The sequence below is a fragment of the Pipistrellus hanaki genome (genome assembly GCF_964339955.1).
Source record: "Pipistrellus hanaki genome assembly, chromosome: 19".
Lineage (NCBI taxonomy): Eukaryota > Metazoa > Chordata > Mammalia > Chiroptera > Vespertilionidae > Pipistrellus > Pipistrellus hanaki.
The window spans coordinates 3211399-3238288 of record NC_140521.1 but is presented as its reverse complement, the minus strand read 5'-3'; the positions used below and the strand labels follow the sequence as shown (position 1 = coordinate 3238288).

The window sequence follows — 26890 nt, the reverse complement described above, 5'->3', positions numbered from 1 at the left end:
GCCACCGAACGCTGATTGACGAGAGACAGGCTTTGGTTTTTATATTCTCCAGGTTTCCTAGTTCGTTCCTGTTTTAAAATGCCATCATTTCTCCTTATCATCATTATTATCTCCTGGGCAGACTGACGTGCCCTGAGAAAGAAAAGATTATCTTTCTTCCATTGGAAAGTAAATCTCCGAGTCCCTGACCTAGGAGAACGCACTGAGAGCAGGGCCCGGGTCCGGCCCCCCTGGGGCCTGCTCTGCGGCTTTCCCTCCTGTCTTTGTCCGGGTGACACACGTGAGTGACAGCACTGGTGTCGCATCTTCCCCGAGCGGTGTTTTTTTTCAGAGCCTTGAGTGAAAGGCATTAAACAGGCCGCCAGCCACTTAGCAGCCATCGGCAGGGACAGGCCCCATCACAACGGCCACGGTCGCGTCTCGTTGCTTTATTTCCGCTGCTTTCTCTGCCGGTTTAGAAACCACGGCCCCTCTCCCTGCGAATGTCACATTTTCATTAGCGCGGCGCCCGCAGGGGCTGCGCAGCCGCGTCCAGAGATGTAATCAGCTCCGAATTTCCATTCGGGCATCACACGCCAGCAAGGTTGAAATCTTGACTTGTCATCGGGATTGGATTGCTCCCCGGAGCCAGGAGGGAATTGAGCCAGGAGTCCAGCTGTTCGGAAAATGACAGTTGTCTGTCGCATCTCAACCGCCCGCTCTCCCTCTCTTCTCCCCGCAGTACGGCGACTACGACCCCTCTGTGCACAAGCGGGGGTTTCTGGCCCAAGAGGAGTTGCTTCCGAAAAGGGTGAGGCATCCCATTCCCTGTCTGGAGGGAGATTGCAACCGAAGAGCGTGAAGGAATAACGGAAGGACATGGCAAGAATGTTATTACGGATGTTTTGTCATCATTCTTTGTTTCTCATTTAACAAATATATTTAGCCATAGCTGGCTTAGTTCAGTGGATAGAGCGTCAGCCTGCGGACTGAAGGGTCCCAGGTTCAAGTCCAGCCAAGGGCATATGCCTGGGTTGTGGCTCGGTCCCCAGTAGGGGGTTGCAGGAGGCAGCCAATCCATGATTCTCTCATCATTGATGTTTTTATCTCTTCTCCCTTGCTCTCTGAAATCAATAAAAAAAATTATATTTAAATATATATATATATTTATTTTTATTGATTTCAGAGAGGAAGGGAGAGGGAGAGGGAGGTAGAAACATGAATGATGAGAGAGCATTATTGATCGGCTGCCTACTGCGTATCCCCGACTGGGGATCGAACCCGCAACCCGGGCCTGTGTCCTGACCTGGAATCGAACCGTGACCTCCTGGTTCATAGGTTGACACTCAATCACTGAGCCACGCTGACTGGGCTGTAATCGATCTTGAGTGAAGAGTACAGAATCTGTTAAGAATATTAAAAAAGGAAAGGTTCATGGAATGAGTTTGGGGCTGCCAGGACTCGCGTGGCCTGCAAACGGTCCTTCCCCCCCCCACCCCCCAAATATATTCTTATTGATTTCAGAGAGGAAGGGAAAGAGCCAGAGAGATAGAAACATCAGTGATGAGAGAGAACCATCCATTGATTGGCTGTCTCCTATCAAGCCCATAACTCGGGCCTGTGCTCCTGGCTGGAATCGAACCTGGGACCCTTCAGTCCACAGGCCGACACTCTATCCACTGAGCCAAACTGGTCAGGGCAGGGTGGCTTTTTGAAAATAGCCGTGCTGTTCTGTCCAAGTCATGCGTCATGATAAACACGGCACACAATACCGAACCTCCGTGGGTGTACGTGTGTGTATGTGTGTTTATATTGCCCCCTCTTCCGCCAGGTCATCAATCTGTATCAGATGACTCCGGAAATGTGGGAGGAGAGGATCACAGCCTGGTACGCGGAGCACCGAGGCCGGGCCAGGTGAGCCAGCTTCCTTTTCGATGTATATTCCTTTATGGGCTTTTTTATGTTTTAACAAACGACAAAACTGGGAGGTGCTTGCTGCACAACGTGCATTACTGGAGTATCTGAACGGAGAGAGAGAGCTAGGAGTACGTTCGGTTTTGTAGGAATCCTTTTCCCGGCGCCTGTGAGCCGGGAACTTCCCTCCGCCGGGGTGTAGGGCCTGTGTTTGCTGGTGATCTCGTTCCCCTTTGAGAATTCTGCCGCAGAGAGACATCCCACGGCATTTGTGCTGATTTCTCCACCGGTGGCATGCGGAGCAGCTGGAGGCTTCTCACCTTTACAAAGCGTGCTGCGGTGTGCGCCGTGTTACATAACGGTCTGCGTGGCTGGCCCGTGGATTGCTCAGAGGAGCTGCTGAGTCAGAGGGTGCGCTCTGAGTTTTGACAGGCACCGCCGGGTTGCCCCCCAAAGCGGTGGCACCTGTTCCCGTGCCCATCAGCAGTGCGTGTCTCCACGCCGCCCGCCATGCTCCCCCCAACACCTGTTTTTGTTTTTGTTTTTTAATTATTTTTATTGATCTTAGAGAGGAGAAGGAGAGGGATAGAGAGAGATAGAAACATCAGAGGTGAGAGAGAATCATTGATCAGCTGCCTCCTGCATGTCCCCTACTGGGGATCGAGTCCGCAACCGGGGCATGTGCCCTTGACTGGAATCAAACCCGGGACCCTTCCGCCCGTAGGCCGGCGGACGCTCTGTCCACTGAGCCAGACCGGCCGGGCTGCTCCCTTCTGTGGATGCGGATGCGGATGGGGGGTCCTGCTGGACCTCGCCGTGTCTCACAGACTCCGTGTCGGGCAGAGCGTCGCTGGGCGCTGCTCTGACTCCCTGAGCACCCAGCGTGGTGAGCGCCTGCTCCAGCTTCCGCTCAGCTCCTGTCTTCCCTGCCCCACAGGGACGAGGCGGAGATGGAGTATTTGAAGATCGCGCAGGACCTGGAGATGTATGGCGTGAACTACTTCGCCATCCGGGTACGTGAAGCTTCTCCGAGTTCCCCGCGTGCAGACAGACAGACAGACCCAGGGGCCCAGTGCGGACACGGTTCCTCTCTCACTCTGAGCCGGAGGCTCTTTTTTGTTTTTGTTTTTTTAAATATATTTTTATTGACTTCAGAGAGGAAGGGAGAGGGAAAGAGAGAGAAACATTAATGATGAGAGCGAATCATCCATCGGCTGCCTCCTGCACCCCCCCCACAAGTCCATGCCCTTCCTGGCCGTGGGGCCGGGGGAGGAACTGACGGGGCCGCTCTCTGTCGAATCCACAGAACAAGAAGGGCACGGAGCTGCTGCTCGGTGTGGATGCGCTGGGGCTTCACATCTACGACCCCGAGAACAGGCTGACCCCCAAGATCTCCTTCCCGTGGAACGAGATCCGAAACATCTCCTACAGCGACAAGGAGGTAGGGCCTGTCCGCTCACAGCTGCACCAGGGGCCCGGCCGCAGGCCTGCCTTCCCCATCCCCCCTCCTGACTGCGGGGTCCCCAGGCCCCCTCCCCCACCTCCCCTCCTGGCTGCGGGGTTCCCAGGCCCCCTCCCCCACCTCCCCTCCTGACTGCGGAGTCCCCAGGCCCCCTCCCCCACCTCCCCTCCTGGCTGCGGGGTTCCCAGGCCCCCTCCCCCATCTCCCCTCCTGGCTGCGGGGTCCCCAGGCCCCCTCCCCCACCCCCCCCTCCTGGCTGCGGGGTCCCCAGGCCCCCTCCCCCACCTCCCCTCCTGGCTGCGGGGTTCCCAGGCCCCCTCCCCCACCTCCCCTCCTGACTGCGGAGTCCCCAGGCCCCCTCCCCCACCTCCCCTCCTGGCTGCGGGGTTCCCAGGCCCCCTCCCCCATCTCCCCTCCTGGCTGCGGGGTCCCCAGGCCCCCTCCCCCACCTCCCCTCCTGGCTGCGGGGTCCCCAGGCCCCCTCCCCCACCCCCCCCTCCTGGCTGCGGGGTCCCCAAGCCTCCTCCCCCACCCCCCCCTCCTGGCTGCAGGGTCCCCAGGCCCCCTCCCCCACCTCCCCTCCTGGCTGTGGGGTCCCCAGGCCCCCTCCCCCACCCCCCCTCCTGACTTCGGGGTCCCCAGGCCTCCTCCCCCACCTCCCCTCCTGGCTGCGGGGTCCCCAGACCCCCTCCCCCACCTCCCCTCCTGGCTGCAGGGTCCCCAGCCACTCTCCTCCTGTTGCAGGAAAGTCATTTCATGCTCAGGCTGTGGTGTTAGGTTACGGATTTCTAGAGCATTCACAGGATAGTATTGGCATTCTATTTTCAAAGAGCACCCCTCCACTCCCTCCCCTGCCCTGCCCTGCCCTGCTGACGAACAGCCCGTCAGCACTGAGCCCCAAAGGACAAGCAGTAAACCAACCCCAAACGTAACCATTTCCTATGGCTTGGCTTTCTGTTTTTGGTGAGAAATTCTCTTTGCCTTTTAAGTGTGGTAGATACTAAACTCTTTCTCTGTGTCCAGTTTATACGTATGGTGGGGGTGTGAGTGTGTGTGTGTGTGTGTGTGTATGAGAGAGAGAGAGAGAGAGAGAGAGAGAGAGAGAGAATCAACAATAACTAATGATATCAGGCTAACCTGCTTACCAGAAATTGAGGATAATTAAGTTTAAATCACTTAGGTCAACACTCTAAGAATTCTAATACTTCTCTACTACCGCATCTCCCAAAGGCTGTGATCCTGCATTCATTGGCTTGTTCGCTTATTCACTCTTGGTTAGTTTTAGAGGGATCGCTGAGCATCTGGGAATGAGAGGGGCACAGGCCCCCAGTTCCCCATGCGGGGCTGCGACCTGCTTGTCCGGGCGTGACGAGACAGATTGGGCTTCTTTTTAAAAATATATATGTTTTTAATTGACGTTAGAGAGGAAGGGAGAGGGAGAAAGAGATAGAAACATCAATAATGAGAGGGAATAATTGATCAGCTGCTTCCTGTACGCCCCACACTGGGATCAAGCCTGCAACCCAGACATGTGCCCTGACCCATGACCAGGAATCGAACCGTAACCTCCTGGTTCATAGGTCAACACTTAACCACTGAGCCATGCTGGCCGGGCCAGACTGAGCTTCTTAACTCAAAACATCCTGGCTTTCAGATTTGGTTAGCAGCCCAGGCGATGAGCATTTGGGGATTTTTTTTTTTTAAGTATTAAATGGCAAGCTCCACGTGACTTCAAGCAGTCGGTGTGCCAGGGGAGGGTAGTTTTTCATTTCTACTTTTATGGAGGCTGTCTACTGCCCACCCACACATGTGTGTGCTGACGGCTCCCCGAAACCCTGGTCCTCCCAGAACCCAAGGATTCAAGTCTCCCTTAGGGTGGCCCGACACCCTAATCCCTAACACCTACCCCCTCTCTGGGCGCAAGACGCCCTCTCACTCCGTCCCGTCAATAACTCGCACCGTAAGGAGACCCCAGACCGACTGGACTCAATAGGAAGTAGCCCGAGTAGTTCTGTATGGCAGCCGCGCTGTCGACACAGAAACGTTGTTGGTTTATTTTAAGCGACTCATTGATTCCCCGCACGGTCCTGGCATGGCACAGAGCCCGCGGTCTCCACACAACGCGTGGTTTCCCGCTGACAGCTCCGGGATTTGACCGCAAGGCCAGAAATAAGCTTTCAGAATTCACCAACAGCAGCCTACGCGGGAGCAATACCGCTTCTAAATTAACTTGACCAGAAGCTACACGGAGGATTATTTTCTGTCCTCGCAGTGCCTAACCCGCTGTTGGACAATATAACCTGAGAAAGAAATTCCGGAGAACACATCTCCCCAAACCCATTTGTCTGCGCAGCAGGTGTTTCTTGGGAAGAGATACCCGTGTTTTTAAGGGCATCTTTGAAATGTGGGATCTGTCTGGTTTCATCAGGAATGGTTGAAAACAACCGTTGCCACTTGTTCTTTTTAAAAATATATATATATTTCGTACTGATTTCAGAGAATAAGGGGGAGGGAGAGGTAGAAACATCAGTGATGAGAGAGAATCATTGATCGGCTGCCTCCTGTACGCCCCACCCTGGGGATGGAGCCCACAACCCGGGCCTGTGCCCTGACCAGGAATCGAACCGTGACCTCCTGGTTCCTAGGTCAGTGCTCAATCACTGAGCCCCACTGGTCGAGCCATCTATCTTTTAACTTCTGTACATATTATTCGCCAGCATAAGTCCCTCCTACTCCTGGTAGGTCTGCTCTGAATCGCCCAGCACATCTGTGACTTGTGCCCCCCAGTGAGGCACGGATATGTGATGTGACTCCTTCAGGAATTGCCTGTGGTTAGCTTAGTTCCACTCTGTTGTGAGCCTGAGTCAGGGCCATGACTTCGAGTCTGGCATGGCTCTTGCCGTGTCAGCCCGGAGCTTGGGCCCATCAGGGTTTATATTTCAGGTTTCCAAGCCCACAATGGTGCTGAGAGCACGCCCTTCAGAATCCTCAACTCCCACAGCCCTGGGCTTGGCGTCCTCAGACGCCTCGAATCCACCGTGGTTTTGTGCCTGGGCCCCCCGCAAGCCATGGCACGGGGCAGCCTCCTGCCGGCTCTTTGCGGGGGTGTGTGTGTGTGTGTGTGTGTGTGTGTGTGTGGCTGCTACTGTTGTGTGAGCCCCCGGTTGGTGGGAACATTCCAGGCCATCCAGCTGAAACCGTCTTCCACTTCCTTCTTCCAGTTTACCATCAAACCGTTGGATAAGAAAATCGACGTCTTTAAGTTTAACTCCTCAAAGCTCCGTGTTAATAAGCTGGTAAGTTGAGGTGCTGGCTTCTGTGACCGGTAGCTGGGGTGTTCCTGAGAAACCGAATGCCCTTTTTGAAACCGAACCCACAGCCTCGGCATAGCGGGACCACTCTCCCGCCAACTGGCCTTCCCGGCCAGGGCGGGAAATTCTTCCCTTTCCATGTAGAAGAAGGTGCCTGTCCTTTCCTTAATCCTTTGTGTCTCGCTTGACATCTTTCCTTATCCTGGGATCATAAAGATGTTGTTCTTCTTTTTTGTAAATATTTCTTTATTGATTCCAGAGAGGAAGGGAGAGGGGCAGAGAGATAGAAACATCAATGATGAGAGAGAATCATGGATCAGCTGCCTCCTGCATGCCTCCTACTGGGGATCGGGCCCGAAACCCAGGCATGTGCCCTTGGCCGGAATCGAACCCGGGGCCCTGTGGGTTTACCGTCTCTCCCACTCCCGTGGCCACAGATCCTGCAGCTGTGCATCGGGAACCATGACCTCTTCATGAGGAGGAGGAAGGCTGACTCTTTGGAAGTCCAGCAGATGAAAGCTCAGGCCCGGGAGGAGAAAGCCAGGAAACAGGTGAGGGAGACCACGTTCGGGCTGCGCTCATCCCGGCGGCCCTGGCCCAGGAGGGAAGGCGTGGTTCCGGGGTCCTTTGGTCATGGGTGACAGGTACTCTTCTTTTATTGATTTCAGAGAGGGAGGGAGGGGGAGAGAGAGAGAGAGAGGGAAAGAGAGAGAGAGAGAGAGAGGGAAAGAGAGGGAGAGAGAGAGAAACATTAATGATGAGAGAGAACCACGGATTGGTTGCCTCCTGCACGCCACACACTGGGGATGGAGCCCGCAACCTGGGCATGTGCCCTGACCGGGATTCGAACCGTGACCTCCTGGTTCCTAGGTCATTGCTCAGCTACTGAGCCACGCCAGCTGGGCGATAAAGGGGGCTCTTATTTGATCTCTTTTGAGTCTTGGCTGACGCCACCCGGTGGGTGTCAGCTCCGGAGTTGAGGAATAAACTCCAGTCTCCTATCCGAAGGAAACGTCTCCGGTGACTCCTCCATTCGGGTGACGTGGGAAGAAACAGCCAGGCCTGCCTGTCCCGCCCATGCACCCTCTCTCCTCCGTCCAGCTGAGCTCCCTCTCGCCCGCTCCTTTTCTAATCAGGCGGTGATGGAATGCATGGCAGCGGCTCCGTGCCGCCGCCGCCGCCGCCGGAATGCTAATTAGCCTCTGGCTGCACTGCCCGCCTGGGTCAGCCCGGGCGCCCAGCGCCCACCCCGGGAGGCGCGGGGAGCGCCCACCAGCGGACCGGACGGCCCGCACCCGTTTCCTGCCCATAGACCTTCTCGACTCCCCGAATCCCACACCCCTGGCCCGAGCCTCGCAGCCGAGAATATTAATTGTGGTTCCGGGCGGACTGCTGGGCAGAGGAGCAGCAGCTGCAGTCGGGTGCCCACAGGACTCGCGGGCGCGGAGGTGTAATAATTAGTCTGCGCGTGCAGCTGTCTCTGGTTTGGGTCCTCGGCGCGCCTGGCTCCCCGCCAGCAGCCGCAGGATGCGATGCCCTGTTTGATCCGGTGCTTCCAGGGCTCCATGGCTCAGCTCCCCGACGTGGCCGGCCATCCGTGTGCCCTGGGGATGCTTTACGGGGGGCGGGCGCGAGGAGTGGAGGGGTTTTGTTGGACGAAGAGAGACTCCTGAGCCAGCGTAGGATCCTAGTGGGAGCTTTGAGAAGAAAAGTGACCTCTGACCCCTTTGTCAGCAGAGCAGAGGTCAGGAGTGAGAGATCTGGAAACGACAGGGCGCGTGCGTGCAGGGCCTCCTGGCCGCGGCAGAGAATAGCGTGGACACTGTTCTCCACCCCCCATCCCCCCACCCCGGCCTCCCCTGGCATCTGGCAGCTGCGGGTCAGGGGCTCCGCTGCCCCCGTGCAGACACTGACCTCGGGGCCGGCTGAAAACTTAGGATGTGAGGCGAGCGAATGCCCTGACTCCAGGCCCCCGTGCTCCCCTCTCACGTGGAGCTAACGGTCCTCCTCGTCCGCCCCCGATCGAAGGACGCGGCGAGCTTGACCCACTTGGCCGCCCGAGGCCCCTCATTACCGGGCGGAGACCTCGGGCAGGGGCGGGCTGGGAATGGAAGGGGCCGGCCCCGATTTTCTCAGGTGGCGGGTAATGGACAAGCCGCTAGCCGCCAAGGGGAAGTCGTCATGTGATGGAATTAGAGCTCACACCGGCCAAGCTTCCCATCGACCTGTCAGAGGCAAATGGGGAGAATTTACAGGGTTTTAGTGCTTGTCTTTGCATTATTCCTCCGTGATGCATTGCTGCCTTTTTTTTTTTTTCCCCCCCTTTCTGGCTTAGTACTTAGACAAAGCAGCACTCTTAGAAATCTCCCGTTGGAGAGAAGCTTGAAACGAGACGTGATTAAACGTGGCTTTAATTATTAAAGGAGATAGGATAGCGCGGCGGTCACTTCCGGCCGATGCCTCTTGAATTCAGTGCGTGCCCGGCGCCACGGGCTCCCCGAGTGCAGTGCGGTCTCGATTGCTCGCCTGATTAAGCTCAGCGTGTGGCCCAATTCATGGCGCCAGGCAGAAGGCGAGGGAGGCTGGGCTGGTGCCCGGCTCCCTCCTCTCCAGGCCCGGCGCAGGGGGAGCCTCAGCGGGGGCCGTGCGGGCCTGTGCCGTGGCTGCCCAGCTCCCCCTGCGGAATGCAGCGTGTGAGCCATGGGTGCATCACGCAGACCGGTTCCGTCTTCTCCGGGGTCCGTGGTTGATGAGGTCGGAGGTGTGGGGGAGGGCTGTGCCGACGAGCAATAGTGAGGTGGTTCATCAGCCGGATGAGAAAGTCGGCTCGGTCTCAGGGACGAGGAATCCCCATTGCCTCCCGCCAGCCGCAGGGCACGGCGTGCGAGTGCCCTCTTCCGTCCAGGTAGAGGCCGGCCGTGGCTGTTTGTGGTTGGTTTCTTTTTTCTTTTATTAATATGTTTATTGATTTCACTGAGGAAGGGAGAGAGACAGAGAGAGAAACAGAAACCCCATCCATGATGAAAGAGGCACAGATCGGCTGCTTCCTGCACGCCCCACACTGGGGATCAAGCCTGCAGCCCGGGCCTGTGCCCTGACCGGGAATCGAACCCCAACCTCTTGGCTCAGAGGTCAGCGCTCAAGCACGGAGCCACGCCGGCCGGGCTGCTGCTGGCTTCCTTCCCGCTCCATGTTTTCTCAAGGAGCGCGGTGGGCGCCGGGCACTGCACAAAGAGTGCGGGAGGACGGAGGGGGGCGGGGGGCGGGCATGGCACCGGCTCCCGGAGGGAAAGTGCCCCCGCAGCGGGGACTCTGCGCGCTGGGCGTCCCTGTGTCCCCGTGGCCCCGGAGGCCCTGAGCCCGGGCTCAGCGGCTGCCCTCGTCCCCTCCCTCCCCCCCAGATGGAGCGGCAGCGCCTCGCCCGAGAGAAGCAGATGCGGGAGGAGGCCGAGCGCACCCGGGACGAGCTGGAGCGGCGGCTGCTGCAGATGAAGGAGGAAGCCACCATGGCCAACGAGGCGCTGGTGATTGCCCGGGGGCCGGGCCCCGGGGGGTGGTGCGGCGTCCACTCTCCCGGCTGGGGCTAGACCTCCCGGCTCCACGAATGAGAGGCGCCTGCTGGGACGTTTCAGCTAAAAAACCCCCAGAAACCCGGTGCCTTTCCCCACAGTGTGCGGCAGCGGCAGGTGCCGGCGGCATCTTCATTGTTGGAAGGGTTACAGGTGTTACAGCCGCGACACCTGTTTGTTTGCTTGTCCCGTGGGCTCCCTCCACCCAGGCCCTGCCCCTCCCGGGCCTTCCCCACTATTGTCCGAGCCCCGGGGCTCTGAATAGATGCATATAAGGCCCCCCGGTTTGTGGGGTACCTTTACGCAAGTCTAACTGGGGCCAGACCGTCCTCGGTGGGGTCTGCCTGTCATTGGAGGACCGTTAGTGGTGTCCCTGGCCTTGACCCATTAGCTGCTGGTCGCACCATCACCCCTCATGGGAGACCATCAAAGCGTCTCCAGACATTGTCAGGAGTCCCCCTGAGGACAGGGTCTCCCCGGTTTGGAGCTGACTTAAAGGGAAAGGAGATGGGGTGAAGTTAATTTTCCCCCTCATCAAGCCTCTGTTCCCCGGGACTCACCATCAGGCGCCTCCGTGTGCTGCCCTGGGTGGGACCCCAAAGGCCCTTCTGAGAAGAGGGGGTGTGGCTTGTTGTCTGTCACCAGGCTGTCGTCCGAGGGGACACTCTGGCAGGACCCCAAGGAATCTGAGACTCGGGTTCTTTTTTTTGTTTGTTTGTTTTTAAAATATATATATGTATATATTTTATTGATTTTGTGCAGAAAGGAAGTGAGAGAGAGAGTTAGAAACATCTGATGAGAGAGAAACAACCATCAGCTGTTTCCTGCACACCCCCTACTGGGTATGTGCCCACCACCAAGGTACATGGCCTTGACCGGAATTGAACCTGGGACCCTTGAGTCCGCAGGCTGACGCTCTATCCACTGAACCAAACTGGTTAGGGCGAGACTCTGCTTCTCAGCGACCCGGGGGTCTGGGCTCAGATCTGGTGGGGGAACGGGCAAGGGTCCGCCACTGACGCCCGCTCCCGGCGCCTCCTCCCAGATGCGGTCGGAGGAGACGGCCGACCTGCTGGCGGAGAAGGCCCAGATCACCGAGGAGGAGGCGAAGCTGCTGGCGCAGAAGGCCGCCGAGGCCGAGCAGGAGATGCAGCGCATCAAGGCCACGGCCATCAGGACGGAGGAGGAGAAGCGGGTGATGGAGCAGAAGGTGCTGGAGGCCGAGGTGCTGGCGCTGAAGATGGCCGAGGAGTCCGAGAGGAGGTGAGGGGGGCACGGGGCCCTGGGTCCTCACCTGCCCCGCCTGAGGCAGCGCTGGCTGCCGCCGTCCTCCGGCTGCTTCCCTGTCCGGCGGGGACGGGTCCCTCCTCCCCAGGGGGAAGGGGGGGAGGGGTCCTTTCCTCACCTTCTGGGGGGTGACCGCTCCTCCTCCCCCTGCAGGGCCAAGGAGGCCGATCAGCTGAAGCAGGACCTGCAGGAGGCCCGCGAGGCGGAGCGAAGAGCCAAGCAAAGGCTCCAGGAAATCACCAAGCCCACGTACCCGGTGAGCCTGGGGGCGCTGAGGGGCCAGAACGGGGGTGCCCAGACCCCGGAACCTTCCCTCCCGCCCAGCCCTTGGCTTCACCGGGCGGTGCCTGCAGAGCAGGGGTGCAGAGCCTGCGGGGGGGGCGGGGGCGGTCTGGGCAGGACCCCTGGGCTGCCACTTGGCCTTGGGCTCATCAGGCACCTCTCTAGCTGCCAAGATAGCAAGCAGGAGGGCCTTTCACAGCTCGGAGGTGTTCTTATTCCAAGTACGTAGTCCCACATTGCCCTGGGGAGACCTGGCTCTGCAGCCTTAGCACCAAACTGGGCGTCACCTTCAATGGCCAGGATGTCCTCTGTACTGGGAGCCTGGTTCTGGGCAAGGAAACCCCGTGTCTCTCAGGCCACCTGCTGCCGTGTGAGACCCGGCCTCCAGGCTCCATTTGGGACAGGGAGGCAGCCTGCAATTCTGTTGGTTTATTTGTTTATTTATTACTGATTTCAGAGAGGAAGGGAGAGGGAGAGAGAGAAACATTCATGATGAGAGAATCACTGATTGGCTGCCTCCTGCACACCCCGCTCTGGGGATGGAGCCCACGACCCCGGGCGTCCTGTGCCCGGACCAGGAATCGAACCGTGACCTCCTGGTTCCTACGTTGACCTTCAACCCCTGAGCCACGCCGGCCGGGGCGGGGATGTGTAAGACACACACGGGAGCAGACTTTATACCCGGCTCTAATAATAAATGCACAAACCCTGGAGGAGGTCACGCATATCAGCTTTTTAATCATAGTTTGCTGTACGGATGGATGTGCATCCACCCGGTCAGTCCCCAGCGAATGGGTACACAGTCTGTTTTCTTTTTCAATGATGAACAGAAACTGCAGGGAACATCCCTGAGCGCAAATATTGGCACGTACACGTGGGCGAACGGAGTCGGAGAAGACCGCAGCGGCAGGAGGCTGTGGCGGTGCCCGGAGGCGGGGCCCATGCCGTTCCCCTCACCTCCGTGGCTGCCCAGGGGGCGGGGGCTGGGGGTGGGGGCGGGCGGGTGGTTAGCACAGCAGTGCCCTCTGCTCCGGTGGAACCCGGCCCTCCTAACTGGAGCTTCTCTTTTCTAGCCCATCAATCCACTTCCAGCGCCACTGCCCCCCGACATGTCAAGCTTCGGCCTCATCGGTGACAGCCTGTCTTTCGACTTCAAGGACACTGACATGAAGCGGCTTTCCATGGAAATAGAGAAAGAAAAGTAGGTGGTGTCCCCTTCCCCGGAGCGAGCCGGCCGAGGCCCCGGGGGAGGAGCGGGCAGCTCTGTCCTCACTCACCGCCTACAGGGAGAATTTCCCAATCAGAAATGGAGGAAGGCAGGCCGGCACTCCATCTTCCAGGATTAGAATGTGTCTCTGTTGGTAGCCTGGGGATTACAGTGGCTCAGACCCTCACCTAACATATGGGGCGTGCTACCCCAGAGACCTCCGAGCCGGCCAGAGAGCTGTTCCCATGGCAACCGAGGGCGTGATAATGTGCCGACGTGGCAATGACACGCGTTTCCTGGCTGTGTTCTCTGGCGGCTCCAATCCGTGACGTTCCATGTTTGTTTTTGTGTTTTTTAAAAAACATTTTTATTGATTTTTAGAGAGGAAGGGAGGTAGAGAGATGATAAAAGAGAATCATGGATCGGCTGCCTCCTGCGTGCCCCGCCCTGGAGATTGAGCCTGCACCCCGGGCACGTGCCCTGACCCCGGGAAATGAACCGTGACCTCCTGGTTCCTAGGTCGACCCCCAACCCCCGAGCCACGCCGGTGGGGCTCCTGCACTTTCTTTTGTTTAATTCGGACCACAGCCCTGCGATCTGTAGCCCACTCTTGTGGACGAGGAAACAGATTCGGGCCAGTTCAGTGCCTGGCCCCCGCCCCCGTGGCCTGTGCGTGGCCAAGGAGAGCCGTGGGCTGCCTCCCGCCCCTCGGGGCTTCAGACCCCGGGCCCCACGCCGAGCGGCTTGCACGTCTGAGCGCCTTGACCCTGGCGTCCCCTCCCCGCAGAGTGGAGTACATGGAGAAGAGCAAGCACCTGCAGGAGCAGCTCAACGAGCTCAAGACAGAGATCGAGGCCCTGAAACTCAAAGAGAGGGAGACGGCCCTGGACATCCTGCACAACGAGAACGCCGACCGCGGCGGCACCAGCAGCAAGCACAACACCATCAAGAAGGTACCGGCCCCTCCTCCCTCCTCCCTCCTCCCTCCTCCCTCCTCCCTCCTCCCTCCTCCCTCCTCCCGCCTCCCTCCTCCCTCCTCCCTCCTCCCTCCTCCCGCCTCCCTCCTCCCTCCTCCCTCCCCCTTCCCCCTCCTCCCTCCTCCCTCCTCCCTCCTCCCTCCTCCCGCCTCCCTCCTCCCTCCTCCCTCCTCCCTCCTCCCGCCTCCCTCCTCCCTCCTCCCGCCTCCCGCCTCCCTCCTCCCTCCTCCCTCCTCCCGCCTCCCTCCTCCCTCCTCCCGCCTCCCGCCTCCCGCCTCCCTCCTCCCGCCTCCCTCCTCCCTCCTCCCTCCTCCCTCCTCCCGCCTCCCTCCTCCCTCCTCCCTCCTCCCGCCTCCCTCCTCCCTCCTCCCTCTCCCTCCTCCCTCCTCCCTCCTCCCTCCTCCCGCCTCCCTCCTCCCGCCTCCCTCCTCCCTCCTCCCTCCTCCCTCCTCCCGCCTCCCTCCTCCCTCCTCCCGCCTCCCTCCTCCCTCCTCCCTCCCCCTTCCCCCTCCTCCCTCCTCCCTCCTCCCTCCTCCCGCCTCCCTCCTCCCTCCTCCCGCCTCCCTCCTCCCTCCTCCCTCCTCCCTCCTCCCGCCTCCCTCCTCCCTCTCCCTCCTCCCTCCTCCCTCCTCCCTCCCCCTTCCCCCTCCTCCCGCCTCCCGCCTCCCTCCTCCCTCCTCCCTCCTCCCTCCTCCCTCCTCCCGCCTCCCGCCTCCCTCCTCCCTCCTCCCGCCTCCCTCCTCCCTCCTCCCTCCCCCTTCCCCCTCCTCCCTCCTCCCTCCTCCCTCCTCCCGCCTCCCTCCTCCCTCCTCCCTCCTCCCTCCTCCCGCCTCCCTCCTCCCGCCTCCCTCCTCCCTCCTCCCGCCTCCCTCCTCCCTCCTCCCTCCTCCCTCCTCCCTCCTCCCGCCTCCCTCCGGCGGGGTGGGTGCCCGTGAAACGCGGGGTGAGCCTCTGGCGTCTTCCATAGCGAGTCATTAGGCTCCTGTCACGTTGGCTGTGTCCTTGGTGCCTAACAGGGAACCTTAATCCGCCAGGGACTGCGCACCCGCCGGCCGGGAGGGAGGTGGGGGGGAGGGGGCCTTCTCACACGGGCATTTCCCGGTGAGATGAGTCACTGCGGCCGGCCGGGTTCCGATCCGTCACTTGGCAGGAGAGCCGCTCTGTCCTTTAAGCCGAGGGGCGTGCTGCCCAGGGAGCTGCCCGCCTTAATGAGAAGCAAGAACGGAATGTAGATGCTCCTTCCAGTGTGCGTGTGTGTGTGTGTGTGTGTGTGTGTGTGTGTGTGTTAAAGTGGAAGGGCCATAAAGCTCTGATCTTGATTCAGAAGCCAAATGCGGGATTTTTAACGTGGCTCACGCTCACCGGGGAGTCTGGGAGAACCTTCATGTTCTGAGAGCGGAAGCCTCATTTACGTCGCTAACAGTTCCACGTCTTTCTCCCCTGATAGTCTGAGCTGTGAGCGTCTTAGAGGACGCTGATTTCCATCCTAAACATCCAGCCCCGAGAGTGTACGTCTCTGACGGGCCACGCAGGAGGGGCCTCTCCGGGCCCTGATGTCCGGTCCTGCCCGAAGCCCAGGGCCAGGTCAGCGCCTGGGAGAGAGGTGTCCCCAGGAGGAGGATCTATTTAATTTTCAAAAAATATATTTCATTGGTGTCAGAGAGAAAGGGAGAAGGAGAGAGAGAGAGAAACATCAGTGATGAGAGAGGATCATGGATTGGCTGCCTCCTGCACGCCCCACACTGGGGATCAAGCCCACCACCCGGGCCTGTACCCTGACCGGGGATCGAACCGTGACCTCCTGGTTCATAGGTCAACACTCAACCACTAAGCCATGCCAGACGGGCTAGATAAGTTTAATTTTTATTTACCCTTTACCTCTAGTCTTTAAGGTGGATTACCAGTTTCCGATGGTTAAGCTGTAGCTGACAGCAATCCCGGATAGGCGCAGTCGGGACCGGATTCTCGTACTCTCTCTCTGACTCCAGTTCACATTGGCACCGGGTACAGCGTTCCTTTTCGCAGTGTAACCCGGAAGGAAAGAGCTCCCCGCATTCCGCATTCTCCTTCCCGCTGGCTTCGGTGCTGACTGCCTTTCCCTCCCAAAGCCAAACTGTGAAGCAGCTAGCAAACGGGGAGCTGGCGTGAGGCCTCCGCCAGGGCACAGAGACGTCAAATGACTGGGCCGGGGAGCCAGCCAGGCCTTGGAGGAGCTGCCGGGGCCCCTCCCAGCCCCTCCCCCCTCCAACCCCCCACTCGCTCATCTGGGCACCAGCGGGGAGCTGGGCCTTCAGCCACGGGGACCCGGGGCGCTGGAGGCTGGGGAGACCCAGTTCCGAGCCATGAGAGCAAACCAGTGAAATCACACGTGTCGCCCCGCCAGGCGCGTCCGGTCGTGTTTTGCAAACGGCACGTGCGGTGCTGTGGATGCCATAGGGTTGTTATGTTTTTGCTTTTTTTTTGCTGGTTTAGCCTCAAGCCCAAGGCAGAAGACCTATCTGCATTTGAGCCTCCAAGTAGGTTGTCCGCAAGTACTCTGTGTTGGTGGCGGCCCTGCCCTCTGTGATACTAACCGTGCATGAGCTTGCCCGCCCGTCTCTGTCCGCAGCCCGCGCCCAGCCCTCCCGGGGCCCGGGGCGTGGGCACCGGCCGCAGCATGCTGATCAGAGCAGGCGGCCAGCCCCGCCCCCGGGGCTCCCCGAGGCTGCCTCGTTGGGAAGGCTGCCTCGGTGGTCCTTACGTCTGGTGTCACTGTGGGTCTGGAGACGGTCACCGCTTCTTGTCCAGTCGGGTCTGTCTGAGTCTTGTGTGTTGGTGGCGTACCTCTTCGACGATAGCCCCAGCATGGAAACACGGGGTGCGTGCGGGGGTGTTCGGGACTGGCGCCCTTGGACCCCAAGATCCAGGCCTTTCGCGCGGTGACAGCCCCTGCGGGCCCGTGGTCTCCCCGGGTCCTGGGGTGAGAGGGCGGCCGCGCCCGCTCCTTTCCCTCCGAGCCTCCCTCTCCGGCACGTCCGTGTTTCTCGCCAGGCGAAGCGAAGCGAACGGACGGCACAGGGCCTGCTGGGTAGTCCGTCCCGGGGGGCGTCTGCCTGTCAGCGCTCTAAAGGCCATCCCCGCCTCCGCTCCTCCCGCGATCGCAGGGAGCCCGCCCGGGGCCGGGGCCGGGGCCGGGGCCGGGGCCGGGGCCCGGCGGGCAGCCCCGCGGCCGGGCGGGCAGGGGCCGGCAGGGGAATTCATCCAGCGCCCGCCGCTTCCTCCCGCAGCGCTGTGTGTGCTGCCGGACGCTCCAGTGTGTGTGAGAACTCATCAAAAAGCACCCGCCACCCCCGCTACCGCCCTCACCTCACCCCCCCGGTACCCAGGGAGGTCACCCACCTCTGGTGATCCCGTGGGCCGTGTCCTTTGGCATCCTCGCCGCGGTTTCTGCTGCGAGAAGAAAACAAGCTCATTGGAAGCCTTCCACCAAAAAATGAGACCTGGCATCCACAGCCCTGTTTGCGCTTGTTATCCACGCAGGGAGGTTAGCTGTTAACGGCCCAGATGGGTCTCATTATAAGATGGATGCGAGCTGTCGGGGGCTCCCAGAACCCCTGGCACACACCCCGGTTTGTATGTGACGCTTTTATTCAGCGGCCTCCTGTCTCCCGCAGCTCTCAGCCCCCCACGTTGGCACTGGGAAACCCCAACACGGGGCAGCGCACGCTCCGAGCAGGGGTGACCAGCCCTGGAACGGGCAGGCCAGGGGGGTCATCGGCTCAAGTGACACCCCCCCCCCCGCCCCCAGCACCCAGAGTTCCTCGGAAGGGACCAACGTTGGTTTCCTGGACCGTGCTTAGCATAGGGCGAAGCAAAAAAAAATCCTTTAATTTCAGCCCGTGCTGTCAGATGTGCCCGCGTGTTCCGCCGTGATGCAATTTCCTCTCCTCTCTCTAACGATCGGAGCGGTTAACGTCTTCAAGGGGCCTGCTTCTGACCGTCCGTTCTCGCTGAGCTATTATTGTAGACAAATGAGGTTTGATTTGTAGTCAGATTTGTACTGCTGCTAGGGCATACAGAAGCCTTTTTTTTTTTTTTCAATGTCTTAATGTGAACTTGTTTTCAAAGCAGGCTGCCAGTCCGTCAAGAATCCTGATGAGTCCAGGGTTCACACACGCATAGACTTGGCTTTTAATTTAATATATTTTATTGATTATTTTTTTTTTTTTACAGAGAGGGAGAGGGATGGAGAGTTAGAAACATGGATGAGAGAGAAACATCCATCAGCTGCCTCCCGCACACCCCCGCTGGGGATGTGCCCGCAACCAAGGTGCATGCCCTTGACCGGAATCGAACCTTCAGTCCGCAGGCCGACGCTCTATCCACTGAGCCAAGCCGGTTAGGGCTAGACTTGGCTTTTAATACAACTGGAGTTATCCCGGCCTCACCGGATTCAGTAGTGCTAGTTTTTTTGGCTTTGTGTGACATCGGATGTACGTTCCATGTTTTAGACTCCAGTGGCCCCTGGGGCCAGGACTGAACGGCCAGGGGGCTGCCTGCGTGCGGGGCTGACCTCTGAATCAGGAGGTCACGGTTTGATTCCCGGTCAGGGCACAGGCCTGGGTTGTGGGCTCAGTCCCGGAAGGCGGGGGGAGGGGAGACAGAGAAGAAGTCTACAGTGTCCTCTTCAGTTTGCACGGACTTCCTTGGAGAGGCAGAGCTGGGGAGGGGGGGACACTTAGAACCCACGCCCGGGGAGGTGATAAATCACAGGGTGAAAGCCAGCGCGTGAAAGGCGACCCCGCAGTTACAGCCCCGCCTCCCGGTGACCGGCATGGCCGCTAATGTGTCCACAGCCCCGGCCCCAGTGCGGGGCGCCAGGCGCTCTGCTGCTGGGGGGCCGGGGCCCTGTCTCCCCCACATCCTCCGCCCCGACAGGAAGCCCGTCTCCAGAGCCTTCCCTCTGCGGTTGGAGCTCCGGGGAGGGGGAGGGGGAGGGGGAGGAGGAGAGGGGAGTGGGGCCCGGCCTCTCCCCCCGAACCCCCCTGCCCCTTCCCCCACAGGCGCGCATCTCCTAAGCTCTAAGGGACCCCAGGGTGCTGGCAACCAGGGCCGCCCGCCATGGGGGCAGTTCGTCCCAGACACAGCCCGCCCCTGCGCCCCCGGCCTTTCCTCTGACTTCCTGTGAGCCAGAGCACCCCCAGGCTCATTCCCAGCCCTTCCTGTCTCACAGTCCCAAATTAACAAGAAAAGGGGAAGGGAGTGGGGTAGGGAGCCAGGGGCATGAGGCCCGGTGTGGCCGGAGGACACGCGATGAGCGGGCAGCGGGTGCAGCGGGTGAGCGGACGCCTGGCCCGCGGGAGGCCGGGACGGCGCTGGCTGGGGCGTGGGCTGGCCCCCGGGTGCGGCCCCCTCCGGCCCCCGGCTCGTCCCTGGAGCCGCTCGGGCCTCACGGTCAGTGCTGCGGGCCGCGGTCTCCTGGATGTTTCTGGCGCGCTCTGGCTAGAAGGTTCTCCCAGCCTCTTCTCCAGGCCGTTTGGGTCCGGAGACTTTAGCTTCGGGGACCTGAGGAGCCCGGAGCACCCGCCTCGCCCTCCGGGAGCCGTTAGCCGCTCAGTGCGCGCGGCCTCCTGCCAGCAGGAGCACCTCCCGTGGGCCCTCCGCACCGGAGATGCGGCTCAGCGCGGCTCTCCTGCTGTGGCTCTCCTGCTGCTGTTACTGCGGCGCCGGCGGGGGGAGGGGAGGGGGAGAAGGCCAGGGAAGCAGCAAAACCCTAAAGATGCATCCGCAAAAGGGGCCCTCTGGCTTCTCCCTGGCAGCCTCCTCTCTCTCTCCCTCTCTCTCTCCCTCTCTCTCTCTCTCTCTCTCTCTCTCTCTCTCTCTCTCTGGATATGCTCATTGGAATGGCCCAGGCCTTTCCTGTCCCCTCTGCAGGGCTCTCCCCGCGCACATCCCCGGATGGCATTTGGGTGCAGCTGTCGCTGGCGAGCCGGCAGAGCAGCTTGGTGTGGCCCGTTTGCAGCAGCAGCCACCGCCTCCGCCAGCCCTGCAGCATCGCATCGCATCGGCCTGGCTCCGGTTTGGAAGGCGGGAGGGGGCTCAGGGCGGGTGTCACGCCCCAGATCAAAGGTGCTGCTGGGAGTTGCTGCTGCTGGATTTGCCAGCTCCTTTCCGCCCAGGGCCAGCTCTCACCCCGCGGATCTGAGCTTCCTTTCCCGTCCCCTCGGGCCCTGCCCTCCCTCCGTTTCCATGCACAGGGGGTGAGCGCGGCGGAGGAAGGATCGCAGGGTTTTTAGGGCTCGAGTTTCCATTTCACAGCGTTTTTATGGGACACGCAGCGCCCCAGCGCCAGGAGCGATTCCGTTAGTGTCTCAGGGGCTCGGCCTCGTGGGTCTCATTGTTTCACGTGGATTCGACAGGCCCCTCCCCTCCTCTTCCCCGGGGACAGGGATCCAGGCGAGGCCCCCAGGGACTAGACTAGTTGGAGGAATCCTGATGAGTTTGTTCTCCTGGCTTAATGGTGACTCTTCCTCTCTCTCTCTCTCTCTCTCTCTCTCTCTCTCTCTCTCTCTCTCTCATCACTGCTAGCCCAAATGGCTCTGTGTCCTGCCCCCCCCACACCCCCCCCCTTTGCCTAAAGAGCCACTTATCACCACGCGGCCTGTGAACCCCCGTGTGTGTGCTGATGAAAGTGTAATTCGTTCCTAATCAGGCAGCTTCGCTGCTGCAGGCTCCGAGCCCGCATATTCTTCGCTCCCCGTCACTCTGGGAGACGGGCCCCCAAAGGGCTTGGAGAGGAGAGCCAGGGGGGGTGGGACCCTAACCCTAACCCACCCACCCCCCCGCTGTGTCCTCCCGGCGGGGGGCACTCCAGGGGCTGATGCTGGAGGAGCTTTCGCAGCTGCGGGGAGAGGTTAGCCGGGCGGGACAGGTGGGCCTGCGGCTTCTGTCTCAGACCCTGGCCCATGTCTCAGGAGCGGCCAGTGCGGGCCCTCGGCCTGGGGGCTGCCTGCGATCCCTGGGGAGCAGGAGCCAGTGCCTCTGCGCATTTCCTGCGGCCGGTGTCATGGAGAGCCTGCTGGGTACCAGGCTCCTCCTCCTCCTCCCCCTCCTCCTCCTCCTCCTCTTTCTTTATCCTCACCCGAGGACATTTTCCCATTGATTTGTAGAGAGAGTGGAAGGGACAGGGAGAGCCAGAGAAACATCGATGTGGGAGAGACACTTGGATGGGTCGCCTCCTGCATGGCACCCCGACCAGGGCCATGTTCAGAATGGAACCCGGGACCCTTCCACCCGCAGGCCCGATGCTCCACCCACTGAGCCACATTGGCCAGGGCCCAGCCTCCTCTTTAAGGAGACACGTGTCCCCCGGAGGTGGACTTGCTCAGAGTCGGGGGACGTGCCTGCGTGGCGGGGGGCTGAGTGGGAGGTGTGCTGACTCTGTGGGTCCCGGGCGGGAAGGAAGGCCTGCCCGGCGGGTGGATGGAGCCCCCGTCGGTGCCACCAGGCCGCGCCACCGTGTCGCGGGCCGGGGGAGGAGGTGCCTCCTCGGGAGGGAACCGGACGAGTGACAGACGTGAGCAGCGGCTCAGTCAGAGAGAACTTAATTCCTCCCGCGTTCCGCACGCGCCTCTTCAATCAGATGGAGGAGACGGCGGGCGGCCGGCGTCTGCTGGGACGGCGTGTCCCTCCCTGTGCCAGGGAGGGGCGGCAGGGCCCGGGGGTGTGTCGCTGCCCGCAGAGCTGGGGTGACGAGGGCTGGCGCGGCCGGGGGGCCACTCAGTGGTCCTCGGGAGGACACAGGCTCCAGCGTGGCTCCGTGGCTGAGCGTCGACCTCTGACCCTGGAGGTCACACTGGTCCCTGCTCAGGGCACAGGCCCGGGTTGCGGGCTCGGTCCCCAGTGCGGGGCGTGCAGGAGGCAGCCGATCTGTGATTCTCTCTCATCATTGGTGTTTCTCTCTCTCTCCATCTTCCTTCCTCTTCAAAATCAATACCCAACACGGATGTGGGCTCGTGTTCCTTACAGCGTGAGGCTGTCAGCCAGTTCCCGTGATTGTAAAGAGGGCCACAGGGCCCTGGCCAGTTTGGCTGAGTGGATAGACCATCGGCCTGTGGACTGAAGGGTCCCGGGTTCGATTCCGGCCATGGGCACATGCCCAGGTTGCAGGCTTCATGATCCCCAGTAGGGAGCATGCTGGAGGCAGCTGATCAATGATTCTCTCTCATCCTTGATGTTGTTAACTCCCTCTCCCTCTCCCTCCCTCTCTGAAATCAATATTTTAAAAGAGCCGCAGGGAGAGCTGGCTGAGTGCCATTCCCGCCGAGCCTCTCCCTTCTCTCACGGGGGCCTCTTGCCTGTGTATGTGACACTCAGCGGGCTTTCTGGAAAGAGCAGGGGGCGAAGGATCCCACGGGGTGAGGAGAGCGGGCCCAGCGGAGGCAGAGGCTGAGCTGGCAGGCGCTGCCTGCTGTGCCCAAGGGAGGGGGGTCACCCTGGGCCTCCGTGTCCCCACCTGGACCAGTGCCGCCTCCCTGCTGACCCTCCACCGCCCCTCTCCCTCCCTTCTCCCTCCCTCCCTCCCCTGCTGTCCGTGTGAGAGGAGGTGCGGGGAGGCGGCCGGCCCGGGAGGAGAAGCAGCACCGCCGAGGCCGGGACGGGAAAGGCTCGGGGGCAGCGGGCGGGCGGCTCCTGCAGCCATTCCCTCCGACAGCGGTTCCCGGTGGAACCGTGCGGTCGGGGCGAGGACGGGGCCGTGGCCGGCAGCCAGGTCTCCCGTGGGCAGAGGCGGGCGGCTCCCAGGACCCTCGGCGACAGCAGCCACGCCGGCGCCCGTGCCGTGGCTCTGCCGGGACCCCCGCCAGGCTGGAGCCGGCGGAAGACCGCTCCTCTCTCCGAGCCCGGGTGTCTGCGGCCCAAGGACCCGACTTCGCTCCGGGCCTTCCTCGGGCTGAGCCACCGCTTCTTTTTTTGTTAAATTGATCTCAGAGAGGAAGGGAGGGGGAGAGAGAGAGGATCATCAGTGATGAGAGAGAACCATTGACCAGCTGCCTCCTGCACACCCTCTGCTCCTCCCCACACTGGGGATGGAGCCCACAGCCCGGGCATGTGCCTGACCGGGAATCAGAACTGTGACCTCCTGCTTCATAGGTTGACGCTCAACCACTGAGCCACACCAGCTGGGCTCGGGGACAGCTTCTGCTCCTGCAAGATAAGAGGGAGGCTGAGCCACAAGGGTGGGGCCTGGCACCTGCTCCCCTCCCCTCCCCCCAAAGAGGGCTTTGCATCCAGCGAACACATGCAAGTCACTGGCATCTGGTGCCGCCTGAGCTGCCAACCCTCCCCTGGCACCCGCGGGGCCGGCCACGCACAGCGTGGGGAGAGGATCCAGGAATTCTTGGAGCCAGCGTCGTGCACATGGGCACGAGGCCTGCGGGGGCCCCCAGAGCCTGGGCTCCCTGCCTGGGAGGCGGCCAGGCCTCTGGGGGCACCCACTCGCCCTGCCCCAGAGGCCACGAGGGCCAGCGCAACCCTGCCTTCCCCGGCACCTTCTCCTGCCCTGCCCCTGCCCCGCTCCCCCGGGAGGGGGAGGAGCCAGAGCTGGGGGGCGGGGGGCGGGGAACGTGAGCTGCTGTCAGTGATAACAGCTGTTGAGCTCTGCTGTGCACTGGGCAGCAATCCCCAGCTACTCCACACGTTCCCTAGCTACTCCACACAGTTTGAGCAGGGCCCGGGGCCTGATGCTCCTGTTTGGGGGGAGATCCTGGGACGTGGTCCACAGCCACAGAGTCAGGGAGCCGGGGTTCAGCAGCGCAGGGCGTCACCAGCTCCAGTTTCTCCGGGGGAGGCACTCAGAGTGTCCAGGCGGAGCACAGGGCAAACCAGCCCCGTCCAGGCTGTGTGGACCCTCCGCTGCCCGGTCTGGGCTAGCCTGCGCCGGGAGCCGGGAGCCGGGAGCGGGAGGGACAGGCTCCTGCTCCTCTGGCCTGAGGCCGTCCCCTGGCCCAGCGGGTCCCCCGGGATGTGGGGAGAAGCCCCCAGCCTGACACCGGGGCAGGCGGCACCCGCAGGACCCGGAGACGGGGACGGGGACCCCTGCCCTCCGGAAAGGCGACGCGGCTGACATGTTCCGCTGCATGCTTCCGCCCCTCGCCACCCCCAGCATGTCCTCCCGTGTCACCTCCTCGTTCGGGTTCTGGGGGCCTATCCGGAGCCGTGTCTGGGATTGCCCCCCCCCCCCCGAATGTCTGTCTGAACCCCCTTCCCGTCCCCTCCCGCCGCCTCGGAGGCCCCCGCAGGCAGCTGGCTCCCCCCTCAGCGTCTCCTCTGCTTCCTTGCAGCTCACCCTGCAGAGCGCCAAGTCCCGCGTGGCCTTCTTCGAGGAGCTCTAGGGGGGCCCGCGCCCCGGATCCACTGCCTCCGCCTCCGCCGCCGCCGCCGCCGCTCCCGGCCCAGCCCACGGCCCGCCGCCCGGGAGCCGGAGCCGCCTGGAGCCGGAGCCGCCTGGAGCCGGAGCCGCCCGGGAGCCGGAGCCGCCCGGAGCCAGAGCCGGTGCCGGCTGGGACCTCTCCCCCCGTCTCGTGTGCAATGGCCTGAACTGTGACCCTGGGTGTCCTCCCACGGGGCCGGTTCTCCCCCCTAAGTCTCAGCGTGTGTGACCCCAGTTCCTGCATCAGAGGCCCCGGGGGGGGAGGGGGTCACTGCCTGTGCCGCCCGCCCGGCCCTGCTGGGAAGGGGGTGAAGGGCGTGAGGTGCTGCCTCCCGCCCCCCCCCCCGCTTTCCAGAACACTCCTCTCCCCCCGCGGGGGAGCGGCCCGCCCCGGCCTGCCCACAGCCAGGAGAGCCGAGTGATGGTCCTCGGCCCGGCCCCGCGAGGCCGCGCTCTGGCTGCGGGGGGGCGGGTGGGGGCACGGCCACCCTGACTGGGGCAGACCCCCTGCCCCATACACTCCACCCGCTCCTCCTCTGCCCCCCAAACCAGGTCCCAGGGGCAGGCGGGGGCTCGGGTCCTTTTCACCCCCTTTGGCCTCAGCCCCGTCCACGCTCTGGCCGACACCTGGGACCCCGCCATGACTGGGGGCCCCAGAAGGCTCGGGGGCCCCGCCCACTGCTCAGGGGCCCAGACTCAGCTCCGCTGGCCCAGCCTGCCAGCAGGCCCCTCCCAGCCCATCGCTGTGCCAGGCCCTTTATTTCCTCTTCCCCTGTGGGCCCTGCGGGGTCCCTGTGCCCCGCCAGGGCGAGCCGGCACTGACCACCCGCACACGCTGGCAGCGGGCACAGACCACCCGGGCCCTCCCTGGCTCCCCAGTTTGGGGCCACTTTTGTGCCCTTTCGTTTCTCCATCCCTTGGTGCTGCTGCTGCTGCTGCTGTGACCCACGGGGCGGGCGGACCCCCCAGGGGGCTGTTGGGCAGAGCCGGCGGCAGCCGTAGCCAGGGCACAGGCATCTGCTAGCGGCCGCGGGCACCGCGGTCTCCCACACGCCCGTGGCCTCTGAGACACCGGGCAGCCCGCCCGGCCTGTTCCCCACAGTCGGGCCGGCCCCGCAGTGCCCCCGGCTGGATGCCTCCTCCTCGGCCCCCCGCCCCAGGCAGCCGGCCCCGTCTTACCGCCCTCAGGACACCGGGTGGGACTCGGCGTCCGCGCACATCTAAGGGGAGGCCTGGCTCCTGCGTGAGGCTCTCCTCCGGCTCAGCCCCCGCCCCTGCCTTCCCAGGAGTCCCTGCCCTCCTCACCTGTGACCTCACCCCTCCACGGTGGCGGGGCACAGAGCAGGGCAGAGGTCCACAAAGACACCAGGCTTTTATCACTGTCCTTACTGCCCGATCTGTCCGAAGCCTGGGCCGGGCCCAGCTCTGCGGCCCCCGGGGGGCCTGGCCAGTGTCTGGGCTGTGGCTCCGGGAGCAGCTGGGCCAGGAGCAGCCGGGCGGAGGGGTGGCGGCCCGCGGGCAGGCCGGAGCCCCCGGGGAAGGAGCGGGCGGAGCGCGGGGCTTGGCTTTTAGAAACCTGTGCCCGTGTTCTCTCTGGGCGCCCATGGGGAGGGCTGGGCGCGCCCAGGAAGGAGCCCCGTGACCCCGGCCTGGTGACCGCGCCGCCGAGGGGCCGTGGGCACCCACGCCCTCCGGGCCACCACCCCGCTGTGCCACGCAGCCCACCGTGCCCCGAGGCCTCACCTGCCACGGCCGCCTCTGACAGGGGCTATCGGCTCCGTATTCCCGCCCCGCCAGGCCCGGCTGGACAGCGCCCGGGGCACACGTGGCACTCCTTCGGTGGCTGTGTTTTGTGGTCTGGGGGGCAGGCCTCTCTCTCTTCCAAATCAAAACGGCAAGCCCGGAGGCCGATGACCATGGACGTGACGCTGTGCTGCTCGGCCCCGGGGCTGGAGCCTGGCTGCCCTGGGCCAGGCCGGTGTCCAGGGGAACCGCCCCTTTTCACAGACGCCAGACCCCGGAAGACTCTTCTGTGTCTGGGAGACTGTAATTTAAATGATTGTTTTAATAAAAACTCTAAGCTGCCGCACGTTTGTCTCTTTGCTGGCTGCTCAGGCCCGGGCGGTGGCCAGACCACTGGGCTCAGTGACGCCTCTTGGGTTTTTGTTTGTTTGTCTGTTTAATATGTTTTTATTGATTTCAGAGGGAGGGAGAGGGAGAGGGTGAGAGAAGCATCAGGGATGAGAGAGAATCATGGATCGGCTGCCTCCTGCACGCCCCACCCTGAGGATGGAGCCCGCAACCGGGCAGGTGCCCTTCTGGGAAAAGAACCCCGACCTCCTGGTTCACAGGTTGACGCTCAGCCCCTGAGCCACGCCAGCGGGGCCTCTGCCCTCCCTGCCTGCCCAGGGCTTCAGCTCAGCCCCGTCTCTGGGAGAGGGACCGCCTTCCCTGGGAGCTCCCCCCCCCCGGGGGGGCACCCCTCTCCACACCC

The 26890-nt window shown here is 62.2% G+C and overlaps 1 protein-coding gene and 1 long non-coding RNA gene across 4 annotated transcripts in view; one reads left to right on the top strand and one right to left on the bottom strand.

The window, feature by feature from the left end:
- NF2 (NF2, moesin-ezrin-radixin like (MERLIN) tumor suppressor) overlaps positions 1–26485 on the top strand; it is a 49960-nt gene extending 23475 nt beyond the window's left edge. Inside the window, exons 5-17 of one of the 3 annotated variants that reach the window (XM_084867517.1) lie at positions 722–790; positions 1811–1893; positions 2831–2906; positions 3200–3334; positions 6577–6651; positions 7104–7217; positions 10068–10190; positions 11281–11498; positions 11676–11778; positions 12878–13005; positions 13799–13964; positions 16461–16504; positions 24308–26485. In XM_084867517.1, coding sequence (XP_084723643.1) covers positions 722–790; positions 1811–1893; positions 2831–2906; positions 3200–3334; positions 6577–6651; positions 7104–7217; positions 10068–10190; positions 11281–11498; positions 11676–11778; positions 12878–13005; positions 13799–13964; positions 16461–16496 — 1326 coding nt within the window. In that variant the 3' untranslated portion in view covers positions 16497–16504; positions 24308–26485. Of the gene's footprint in view, positions 1–721; positions 791–1810; positions 1894–2830; positions 2907–3199; positions 3335–6576; positions 6652–7103; positions 7218–10067; positions 10191–11280; positions 11499–11675; positions 11779–12877; positions 13006–13798; positions 13965–16460; positions 16520–24307 lie in introns of all 3 variants that reach the window. The other 2 variants (XM_084867516.1, XM_084867515.1) reach the window with 2 other exon arrangements.
- Positions 7228–9359, bottom strand: LOC311613538. The gene is made up of 3 exons (XR_014793471.1): positions 9005–9359; positions 8581–8891; positions 7228–8363 (listed from the first exon to the last, which is right to left on the bottom strand). It is a non-coding gene; the product is annotated as an uncharacterized lncRNA (long non-coding RNA).
- Positions 26486–26890: the final 405 nt, after the last annotated feature.